We start from the raw sequence: 12,362 nt of genomic DNA, 5'->3' as shown, positions 1-12,362 counted from the left end.
GTAAAATCGTCCTGGGACCAGCTTGAAGCTAGCAATCAAACATCCCTGTTTCAAAACAAAAGCATTTCTTCTTGTCTTCAATTAGTTTTTAACACTTTTTTTAAATAGGGCTCTTGTTTTGAAGTTAACCAGATGTTTTGTCAGTAGCACAATGGCGGGTCTCCGAAAATCTCCGAAATGTTGGTATGAATTGTGTTCCCGCGAGGTTTATGGCTCAAATGAGCACATGTTGACATTCTAGTTGGTCACTTTCTTGCTTAAAATGCTTTCAGAACTTTCAAAGGTGGCGAATCAACTGAGATATTTAGCCTCAGCGTGCTTTGTTTTTTGTTGTTATAGGTTCGAAATGCATCATGGGAAACTTGGAAGTACAGTATACTTCAGTGGGAACGGTCATCATCCTAATCATACTTATAGTATATAGTAGACATACTTAATGAGTGTGTAGTGTATAATACGGAGTGTGCCATTTCGAACACAGCCATGCAGTCTGGGGATGGGAGAAATTATCGATGCGTCGTCATTCAGACATCATAAACGATAATCGATTCAAACATTTCCAATAATCATTTATTTTAATCCCTAGTTACAGGAAATTCTGTTGAAGGATATTTCGATGGATTTACTGATGTTTTAAAAGCTGTTTAGTACTTGAGCTGCTTATTTAGTTTGTATACAAACTGTATATAATCTGTCATTTAGAACAGCTCTTTTTGTTTATTGTGTATGTCATAAGCAAGGATGCAACTACTTTGTCACATCGACATGCAGTTCTAACTGAGCAGAAGAATTGTGAGGAATCGAATTGTGAGGTGCCAAAAGGTTTCCACCCCTAATGCAGTCTAGTTTGATCTACAGCTGTACATCTTCACTGGTTTCACGATTCGATTACGGTTAACATTGCAACGATTTGATTGGTTGACGGTTCCACGATGCAGAGTCATTTGTTTCTTCTTCTATTTCCTACGTTATTGCCCCTGGTTACTTTTTCATCAATGAATACAAGCAGTCGAAAAGTATGATCACCGTTGTTTATTATTTAGAAAGTGCTTAATAAAATCATTAACATAAATGTCTTTTACATTATATTGTAATTCAAAATAAACAAAGCACAGCGGTGTATTACAGCCTTGTTGAAATACCAAATCTACTATTAAGTTTCCGAAGAGCAGCTTTAAGATAAAGGCCTTCCTAAACCTCTGCTCTGGTTCTCCTTCACAGGAAGTGAGGTTAACTCCGTCAGTCTTTGCTAATGTAACATAACGTAACGTAGCATCACTGTTCAAAACGCGTCAGATAGAAGTCTGTGATTAACAGCTTGGCTAGCTTGGCTCAATGGGCTTTGGCTTCATTACAGAGGGAAGGGATTACTTTTTCTGTGAAGTTGCTACATGATGAAGCTCACACCGAGGCTGCAGCGTCTGTAACAGGAAGTGAAGCTTAGGATTCTCCCGTTCCATTCATAACATTCAAAATGTGTCCGGATATCCGCTTTCAAGACACAAGGAACCTTTTTTTTTTTTTTTTTTTTCACTTTCCTTCCATCACACTGTGCTGGCTGGACTCATTTTCCCACAATTCAATGGGACATTGTGTTGTTTTGCTTTAACTTCTCAACTTAATTGTCCTGCGCCGCAAACGCAAAAATAAGAACACACATGTATATCGTATTAAAAACGATTAATTTTCAACAGCCCTAGTTTGATCTCAGATGGGCTAGACCAGAGAAGTCCTGTAACGTTTGTCTCAGTTTTAACACTTTAACAGTTAAACCAGTCAGTGTAATGCGTTCACTTTCGTTCATAGGTTACTTGAGCAAACTATAGAGTGATTAAACTATTGATTATTGTATTTCTTGTACATAAGGGCCAGGCAGCCTATTTTTAAATTTCACAACAGATGAATCAACCAAATGTGTTACAGATTTGCAACTTTCACAAAAATGTAGCGCCAATACTGAAGACACGTTTGTACATTTAAACTAAGGATGACGGCTGATATGGGTTGTTACAAGGGCAGAGAGACGGCTGTATAAAAGCCAAAGGAACGCGTTTTAAAGTGAACTTGTTTTATCGGCTATCGGTGGAAAAAACGGCAAGGTACCGGTAGGGATGTAACGATTAATCGTAAGGCAGTTAAAAATCGATTCATAGGTATCACGGTTGATATCGATTTTCTGACAATTGAATCGCAGTACTTTTTTTAACCAGCAGGGGGCGCTATCCGGAAGTGTTGGCGGCAGGCGGAGTCTGCTAATACTTTCTTTCTGGCCGCCTTCTACTCTTAAATATGTTAATAAATGATTCATTGCCCCTTTATCACCGAAAGAATATCTGTAATATTACTTGAATATCTGTAAAAGTCACGTTTTTCTATTAGCTCTGTCTGCTAGCATAGCTTCTCTTCTTCACTGCAAGATATCTGCATGCCAACCGACCACTGTGTTACCAGCGCCCTCTGCTGGTCCAAACAAATATGACGTAAATCAGTGCAATGACGGTTTTTTTTTTTTAAAGTCCAATTGTTAAGGCACAAAATACATTTTCAGTTGCACTTTTAAAAGAAAAAGAACTATTATGCAGTTTTGCATTGTTTATTATAGAACCAGAATTTAAATTAATAGGCTTCATTTTCATTTGTATTATTCCTTTATTTATTTAATTCAAGATTTATTTTTAGTTAAATTGCATTGTTTTGAATAGTTTATCAAGGAATTCTTTTGACAATGAAAAATTAAAGGAAAATAATACAGTATTTTCTAGTTTTTTCCCAAAAAAAAAAAATTTGTCTAAAGTCCCATTTTGTAAATGAAAAAATCGTGAGAGAATCGTATCGTGAACCCAGTATCGTGAATCGAATCGTATTGGAAGTTGAGTGAATCGTTACATCCCTAGATACCGGTTATTATAAAAACTAGTGCAGTGCCCGTAGGAAGTATGTCTTGCGATAGAAAAATGGTCCAGTGATGATGTCATCAGTTAGAACATTGGTGCTACCTGGCTAATCACTGCACACTGTAGCCACATGTGCACCAGAGCCAATCACTGGAGAGCCCACCCCCACGCCCCACTCATTTTGGAACATACAGTGATGATGTCATCAGTCCTTACCTCCGTAGTGATGATGTCATCCCTATATTCTAATGTTCTAATCCAATCACTGGAGAGCCCACCCCCACACCCCACCCATTTTGGAACATTGGAATATTGGTCCTACTTCTACAGTGATGATGTCGTCAGTCAGAAATAATTTATTAATGGTATCATTGCAGTTCAAGCAAATCTGACGTTAAACACCCTTGAACCAAGCAGCAGGCATGTTGAAAGTCTCAGCTCTGTCCATCCCTGAACCGCAGAGATATTTGAGCCACAGACAGAGATTTCTTGAGTTATAGATAGATACCAAATTTTGGCCGATATTAATTGCCATGGCAATTATCGGTCGGTCCTTAATTTAAACCTATTTCAAATTATTAAAATCTGAGTAAAGCAGAAATAAATTTGTGTTATGAGTTTTGTCACACCACAGCAACATGTGTCATTGACCACTGAGCCAAATTTGAAAGGTGAAAAAAATTGCCAAGTATATAAAATTAAGTCTCAAAATCATGGAAAAACAAGCATTTCTCTCTGCTCTGAACGCTGGGGGTGTGTCAGTTAGAGGCGCTGGAACCACACCCATGTGCTGGAAGGGCGCCGTCTCCGTGTACTGTGTCTATGGGAGAGAGCAGTATGAAAGCGGCTCCAGCGTCCGACCTATTTAATGTGTTCAGAAGAAATTAACTGAATTTGCTTTACATGGTCTTTGAGTTGACTACTTTGGGTTTTTTTCCCCAAAAACTGTAAAATGTATTAAATCTATCTCCTCCCACGTTTTACACAATTGACACCAAACTTGCTACAGCATATCTTCAGACATCTTGAATTTTGTTTTAATGTGAACAGTTGGAGTCGATGCAAAAATTGCATTTTTAAACATCAGTTTTTCTACTTATAGAGCCAATAAAGCATTGCTAAAAACAAATTACAGACATCTCCATGCCATCTATGCAATATGTGTATTTTCTGATTTATTTTTTTCCTTAATAACTGCTAACGGCTGCTGTTTTGTTTTGCCTAAAATTGCCTGGCCCTGACCGTTTCTTTGTAGAAGCTATGATTTTCCTCTTGAATTTGCTGCTCTGGTGGGCCAGATTTATGATAAATATACAATATGATAAATGTATTTTAATATTTTTATTAATAAAGTTGTCATCCTTTGAAAATTAGCCATCATTTAAAATTGATAAACTAAAAAATGTATACTTTTGCACGAAAAATAAAGTTGTTCAAAGTCAATGTTTAAAGGTACTGATTTAGCAGTGGTTGTACTTTTCCACTCACGCACCTATAAGCACGTAGAAAAACAGAACAGAAACTGAGGAAACTGCCCATTCAAAGACTGTTTGGACAAAAAAGAGGAAACTCAAGAACACAAAAATAAAATGTCAAAAAAAAAGAAGATATGTGGAAAAAAAAGCTACATTTTTATTTTTTAAACCCATTTAAAATCTGTTATTCAGAAATAGTTTCCAAGATTAGAAATTGATTAACCTTGTCAGAAATGCACAAAAAAAAAACAAGGAATCAACAACAGCTTCTTTACACGTACAATAAAAACAACATATTGAAAATATAAATTGGAAATACATTTACAATGATAACCTATTACTAATTAATATTTTAATAAATAAAAAACATGGTACTAGAAACCAAAGTTTATTAAAGATTTAGGGGAAATGGGTTAAAAATAAAGATTTACTAATATAATATGCTTTTCTTGAAGGTGGAAAGTTCAATTTGAGCATAGTTTACATTCTATAGACCAGTATATAAGTTCAAACAAGGTTTCATTTGTGTGCTGAGGAGGACGCGCTCTGAATTGTACATTTATTAGAGCATGAAACGGCCTCTTCTGCTGTAGGAAGTTTCTCTCTCTCTCTCTCTCTCTCATGCAAAAGATAAGAGTATGGTGTTTGTCAAAGATTACATAATCAAATAATGCCATACAGAGCATGCCTCTAACCAAAATATGATGGGCTATGACTGCGCAACACTAAAGGATGTCAAAGGTGAGCAAGTGCATTAGTATGTGTATGTGTGCAGGGTTTGAACGTCAACTTGTCATCGGCTGATTGACGATCCCACATTTAACTGTGAAAATCCTGCAGAGGAATCTATGGGTTTGTGATTGTCGTCTGCTTGCCAGGCTTTTATGAAGCCTCTGCGAGCTCTCAGAGAAGTGAGATAGCTCCAGCGAGAACGTGCACAAACACAGGAGACCCAATGCCTTATTAGGGATTGTTATGAGCTAATGCTGCACTCGTTTACTTTCCCCAGATAAGAAGCTGCATTGGCAAAAAAGGATGGAGGATGGTGATTAAAAATGTTCCGAATGCCACATCAGCACAGTATATTCTTCTGCTGTAAAAATAGTTTTCCAAGATACTTGGAAGTATCACGGTGATGTGATGAAAGGAGACTTATAAATAAAACTGTGCCCAGCATTTCAGATTTGTTCCGTTGAGAAACCGAAATCCCCTAAAGTTTTTTTTTTTCCTTCTCTTTACTTGATAACAATTTAAAGACTCTCTCTGTGTGTGTGTGTGTGTGTGTGTGTGTGTGTGTGTGTGTGTGTGTGTGTGTGTGTGTGTGTGTGTGTGTGTGTGTGTGTGTGTGTGTGTGTGTGTGTGTGTGTGTGTGTGTGTGTGTGTGTGTGTGTGTGTGTACTCAGCGCCGGTGTGACACACGCTCATCCCCCACCACTTGGCTGTGTGTATGTTAGTGGGCAGGGAGTAGAGGGAAGTGGAAATTTACAGTCTCCTACGTTAGTACCTGAGTTGTCTGTCACGGCTGAGGCTGCGTCCAATCTCCACTTAGGATCTAATTGTCTTTAGCCAAGGGGCGGGCCCTGCTGTCAGCTCCACTTCTGGTGACCCCTGTCGCCATAAAGGCATTCAGTACAGAGGAATGGTGACAGCTGAGAGAGAGGGACACTATACAGAGTCACAGCCATGAAGGAAATGTAAGTTTTTTTTCTGTATTTCTTCACTTGAATGAAGGTTCCTTAGGTTTTTAATTCTCTGCGGTTACATGTATTAGATTTTCACTTTTGTGATTGGTTTTTATAGCAGTCTAAGTTACTAAGAGTTCCAAAAAAATCCTTTTTTTAGTAAATGATAAAATATCTACACTCCGAAATGTGTCTATTGTACACACATCACCGTTAAGTTATTTCTTTTCTCAAAGAGAAGTTTGAAGAATGTGTTGTGGACTATGTCTGGGTTTAATCTCAAGGACAGTTTGCCTTGAGTCTTATCTGGTGCCTGGACAGCTTCACTGACAGCAGGCAGGTGAAAGCAGACGCTGAGCAGAACAGGAGTAGCGGGAGGAAGAGGCGAGGATAAAAGAGAGAGGTAACAGGATGAGAGCAAGAGTGAGAGGCTACAACAGATCCAGTTATATAAGGAGGTCTGAGAACAGAAAAGGCAGTTCATGTTGACTTGTCATCCATAACAGGAAGGTAGAAATGCCAAAAAGCGATGGGACATGGGGTGCACATGCCGCTGATTGAATAAGGAAATGGCTTTCAGCAGGAGTTTGGAAACGTTTGTGGTTTCAGGGGGGAAAGTAACTACTTCTGAGAAAGTTATTAACGCCATAAGGGTTGTTGTACTCTGGTAAAGCACTTTTCCAACTGTTGGGGTTCTCAGTAGGTTGGAGAGTTACTCATTGATCTTTCTAACATCAGAATACCTTAAAAGTAGAGGAAACTTTCTCAGTTGTGACGGCTAATCTTGTGTCCCACACCTATTCCTGACCGCCCTTCTTTGTCTTGAACACTCCCCACTGGAAGCTTTAATAATACTGAGCTGTATGTAGTTATTCCTGTCCTATTCGGGTTAACTTATTTTCTTCTTGTTTGGCCCATTACAGGGAATAGGATACCCTGGACAGTAATGACAAATCCTGTCCCTTCTTGGAAAAGCGCTTTACAGTGTAAACACTAGTGTGAAATTAAGCTTGTCGTCGTAGCTTCTTGAGGGCTTCTTGGGAATGCTGAGGGATATTTTCCTTTCTAAATTTGGAAGGACTTGTAGCTGGTTTAGTCGTGTGACAGGAAAAACAGTTTCTTTTGGTTCAGGTGAGGGTCTCGTAGTTACACATTGTTCCCTATAGATCCCCTTTCTTTTTCTTTCTCCATGTGCCCTCACTTGATGAAAACATGCTCCTCTTTACTTAAGTTGTAGTTAAGTTGCACAGGTTGTTGCTAAAAAGTCATAGTAGTTGATTTTTGGTTACTGCTAATGAGTATTTTTCTCTTCTAAGGCCTCAGATATACTGTAAGTTTTGCTTCTCTAAACCACTTCTGTTCTGTCTCTGACACGTCAGAGCACAAAGTGTTTTCTTAGTCTAATTGACCTCCATGCACTAGTTGGTCAGATTAGCAAGATTAACGAGCGTTGTACTGTATATTCACGCGAAGTGAGCTGTAACAAAATCAGAAGACGGTATAATCTCCCTAATGCTCCTCAATGTACTGTCCAGCTCACCTCTGTCTGTTTCACCTCTGTCTGTGTCGTCCTAATGTCTACCTTTGTGACTTCTGCAGCATGGCACAAAAAGAGAAACTTCAATGCTTGAAGGACTTTCATAAGGACACCCTGAAACCATCACCAGGAAAAAGCCCGGGCACGCGGCCTGAGGACGAGGCTGAGGGGAAGGCTCCGCAGAGGGAGAAGTGGGCCAGCAAGCTCGACTTTGTCCTGTCGGTGGCCGGAGGCTTCGTCGGATTAGGAAATGTCTGGAGATTCCCTTACCTTTGTTATAAAAATGGTGGAGGTAAGATAACAATCCCAAGAGGTTACATCATAACAAGATGATCTCCCCCGCTGAAATCGTAGTCCTGTTTTTTTTTCCTTTTGTCTCAGGTGCGTTTCTGATCCCTTATTTCATCTTCCTGTTTGGGGGTGGCCTGCCTGTGTTCTTCCTGGAGGTGGCACTTGGCCAGTACACATCGGAGGGTGGGATCACCTGCTGGGCTAAGATTTGCCCCATCTTTACTGGTTAGTACGCAAAGAGCCAAGACATTATGGGTCGAGGACAAGGTTCACATTTATTTTAATTGTTTTAAAAATATGTTTTCATTGAAACCCAACCCTTGCCTCCTAATGCAACAGTTTTTTCCATTGTTGTAAAGTACAAAGAAAAAGCACACCAGTACATTTTCTTTAAATTACCTCACAAGACCATGTTTTTATTCTTATTAAAATGCTGCAGATCCATAACTCTCTTTGGGTCCTGGCCCACAAGTTATGAAGCTCTTTTAAGTTGAGGTTTTGTTTATTAAGACAAGGTTGTTCAGGAAATGGGAGATGAGTGAAACTTTAATGCGGCAATCAGCAGATTTCTGGAAAAACGTCTGAATAAACAAAACCTCAACTTAACAAACTATCCAAAAAGAAGACAAAATGAATCTCGCTGGAACTATTAAATGGAAGTCAAGTAAAACTTCAAAGGAGACATCAAAGGCGATCAGCAGAACTCCTCTGATGAAGACTTGCAGTTGACAGTGGAAACATGTCAGGAGATTAAAAAACATCATGAAAAACCTTGTCTGAATAAACAAAACCTTAACTTAACAAACTATTCAAAAATAAGACAAAATGAATGAATGAACATCTGATTTCAAAACACCCGTTCATGTGTCAGACCACAGGAGGCGTCCCTAGAGAAGACCCTACAAGACCCCTGAGCTGTGCCCCGCCTAGCGTAGCATACCAACCTCATGTTCTTAATGTCAAATAACAAAAACCTGCTGAGTTTGTGCATGGTCCTGGACTGTCGCCATGTCCAGATTGTCCTCCTGACACAGAGCCGCCATGTGGATCCACGTGTTTTTGTTTAAGTTTATGGCAGATTATAATACTTCCCATCTCTACTGACAGTGTTGCCCTAGCCACATTCCCTCAGCGGTGTCTTGTCCCCACAAGCACCTCAGACACTTAAGACGCTGTCTGTCCTCTCGCGGCTCATCCACCAGAAACTTTAAGTTTGATTGACAGCTGTAGACAAGTACTGAGACCCTGCACCCTGAGCAGCTGCTGTGATGCCCTTACTCATGTTCACACGCAGGACGTCATATGAAAAGAGAGAAAACTTCAAGGCACCATATCTGTGCTGATGGAAGCCTCCATTCAGAATGGGCAGAGGCTGCTCTCCTAGAAATTCCCTGATTGGACAAGTATATGATGATGAAATGATATATCTTTAAACTATTATTTCAGTATAGCAGGGGGTTTGGGGGTTTTTTGTGCACAGACACATATAGCAGGAGGTGTCGATGGATGACAAGTTTAAAAATATCTCAGAGCAGAGGAAGAGAACAGGGATTTCTGTGTCTAACTCTGAGGCAAAGTCATCTAAAAATAGCATAAAAACACAAAGGACATCGTAAAATCAGAACCATGTGTCAGGCTACAGACTACTTTCTTGCAATGTTTGGCAGTCAAACATTGGAGGCTCGATGATATTAACTGAACTTTGAGCCTGAAGGTTGTTCACCCAGTATTAAACACTGGAAGTTATTCTTCATATGACTGTCTAAAACCATCAGAGCTGTTAGTGTAACACAATGTACAAAGTTACCCCTTAGGGTTTACTTCTTTTATTTTTTTTCATTGGATGCGTGCTTCTGTTGGGAACAAACTATTAACAAATTATTATTATCCTATCAGTAACTCGACTCATGCAGGGTCAATGCTTGCACTAATATCCATGACTGTCCTTGCTTTGCATTCCAGGCCTGCAGGGATCGCAGGACCTTTCATCTCATTGTTTGAACTTCCTGTTTTTGTCTTTGGCTCTGGAGCTTTTTTTTTCCGGCATGTTTTTGGCCACCACAGACGAAATGAAACAGCTGAGAGATGCAGCAGCTGGCTGGCTAAAACAGTTGCCCATTCTGCTACTAGAAGAAAAAAAAAAAGAAAAAAGCCATGCACATTTTCTTGTCATGTGCTCTCTGAGTGTGAAAAAGTGGCAAACTGCGAAAAACTTTGATGACATATGAGGAATTTAAGGTGTTACTAAGTAGTTTAATCACCAGCAAAATAGGAAATAACCAGATATTAATTCCTATTCCTAGTCTTTCCTCTTCTTTTTCACTTTTTAAGGTCCAGTTTAGCACCATTTTGTCAAGACTTGAATGAGAACAGTCGTGTAAAAGCAGGGTTCTCGCCAGTGCTGTTGAGCGTAGGGGGCCCCGACGTTGTAATTTTGCTCCCCTATTTAGCAATGGTGCCCCCTACGTTCAGTTTTTTAATCGGTACCGTCGTAATAATTGTTGCACACATTGACACTAAAGGATCTCCCAGGTGTGCACGGTTTAACTCTCTTTTTAATCTGAATAACCCAGAAACACATACAGTACATCAGCCGCACCTATTTAATACAGGCGATTGGCTCGGACGCTACCGTCTTTACCTGAGGACCCCTGCAGCTCTTTAGCTGCCCCCGCTGCTGCCTGTGTGCAATGCATCCTCTGCTTACGTAACCGTCCATGTATTCAAGCTCCGAGGAGTGCGGACAGTCCAGACTCCGCTGTGCACAAAGGCTCAAACATACCGTGGCCTGGAAGGACCCTGCGGCGAAGGCGCCGCCCTGCTCCTAACTCGCTGCTTACTGGGGCAGTAGACATGGTTACCTCGCTGAGCCCTCTCCGCTCTCCGGCGGGGACGGAGACCCCTCACCCTCGACACGCACTATCCTCAGTGCCCTGACACGGGTACCGGATCACGACAGTGGCGATGTCGGCCACCCACCCACCCGACCCGTCTAGAAACACGGACCGCTGTTTAACTGTACAGCAGAGCACAGTGAATGGAAGCATGTTGACCACCTCCTTTTCTTACACAATAATTTGAAAGTGAAGACAGCAGTGATGATGAGTAACTGCACATTTGTCTCAGCACTTACAGTCCCTGGCATTAATTATTCATTGTGTTCTTTTATCTATCCACCTTTCATTTAAAAACCCAATTTCCACAATCTACTTTGATGTTTAGTTTATTGTGGGATTTATGCTGCTCATTGAAGTTTTATTTGGAAGTCTTTATTTTTACTGAATAAGCTTTTGTGGCAAGTATTTTAGTTATTTATATATATATATATATATTGTAATATGAGTACTGTTGGATTTGGTGATTCTATATATTAATAAATAAAACAGTGATACATTTGTTTGGTTACTTTAATGAATGGATATGCATATACCTTGTTTAAAAGAATGAAATAACCACAAAGCGAGGAAAAGAAAAAAGATGCATTAAAAAATTATCGTTAATATCATAATAATCGTTGATTAATTGAATGTAGCACCCTGAATTGAAATCGAATCGAATTGTGAGGTCCCTTAGATGGCACACCCTTAAAAGTAAGGCAGTAACAAAGATTTAAAAAAAAAAACAGCTTTACTTCACTAATTTTCACCCTTAGAGTTATACATATAAAAATTTTCCTCACCGGCTGCGGCGGCGGCGCTTGCTCATGCGCCACACCCCCTATGCTGTGAAAAATTCCTGGTGAGAACCCTGAAAAGTGTTATAAAATGACTAAAGGCATCAATAAGATTATTTTCAGATCTCAACTCTTCATCACGTCCTTTCTTCTTGTGTGTCTAGGTATCGGCTATGCGTCTATTGTGATCGTATCACTGTTGAACATATACTACATCGTGATCCTGGCCTGGGGACTCTACTACCTGTTTCAGTGCTTTCAGCCTGAGCTCCCTTGGGCCAAATGCAAGCAGCCCTGGAACACCGAGCACTGTGTGGAGGACACAGTCCGAAAGAACAAGACTCTTTGGATGATGACCAACATGACAAACTTCACGTCTCCTGTCACAGAGTTCTGGGAGTGAGTACGCACTGTCTGACTCCCTCAAAAACACACACTGATATGAATGCGCCAAAGTAACACTATGTCTTTATTTTAAAGTAATCATTTATTTGTTTAATCAGGTGCAAAACAGCATACAATTGACTTCTATAAACTCTACTTTTGTGCTTTAAACTTGATCCAGGCTTATGCAAACCAATCTTTAGAGTTTCTATTGAATATGATACTATCTGGAAATCCTATTGTTCCTGTACTTACTGTTGTGTTTATATAGTGATTTACTGCTAATACTAGGGATCATACAGTAAGAGGTATTTGCTTTGATACTTGGATATGTACTCATACGTGTAGATTCTCATTACGTAATAGTCTTTTTGACTATATTAGCAGTAAAGCAGTTCAAGGAGGAGGAGTTTCAGCTACAGTATG

At 39.8% G+C, this 12,362-nt stretch overlaps 1 protein-coding gene across 3 annotated transcripts in view; it reads left to right on the top strand.

Annotated features, from left to right (window-relative positions):
- Nucleotides 1–12,362, top strand: part of LOC114466440 (sodium- and chloride-dependent taurine transporter-like) — a 28,046-nt gene that overhangs the window by 1,788 nt on the left and 13,896 nt on the right. The window contains exons 2-5 of one of the 3 annotated variants that reach the window (XM_028451852.1): nucleotides 5,773–6,063; nucleotides 7,651–7,880; nucleotides 7,970–8,104; nucleotides 11,717–11,951. In XM_028451852.1, the coding sequence (XP_028307653.1) occupies nucleotides 6,053–6,063; nucleotides 7,651–7,880; nucleotides 7,970–8,104; nucleotides 11,717–11,951 (611 nt within the window). In that variant the 5' untranslated portion in view covers nucleotides 5,773–6,052. The remainder of the gene's footprint in view (nucleotides 1–5,772; nucleotides 6,064–7,650; nucleotides 7,881–7,969; nucleotides 8,105–11,716; nucleotides 11,952–12,362) is intronic. The other 2 variants (XM_028451853.1, XM_028451854.1) reach the window with 2 other exon arrangements.

This window comes from Gouania willdenowi, chromosome 7 (genome assembly GCF_900634775.1).
Source record: "Gouania willdenowi chromosome 7, fGouWil2.1, whole genome shotgun sequence".
NCBI lineage: Eukaryota > Metazoa > Chordata > Actinopteri > Blenniiformes > Gobiesocidae > Gouania > Gouania willdenowi.
Note: the sequence above shows the minus strand (reverse complement) of the source record. Positions and strands in the feature narration are given on the sequence as shown.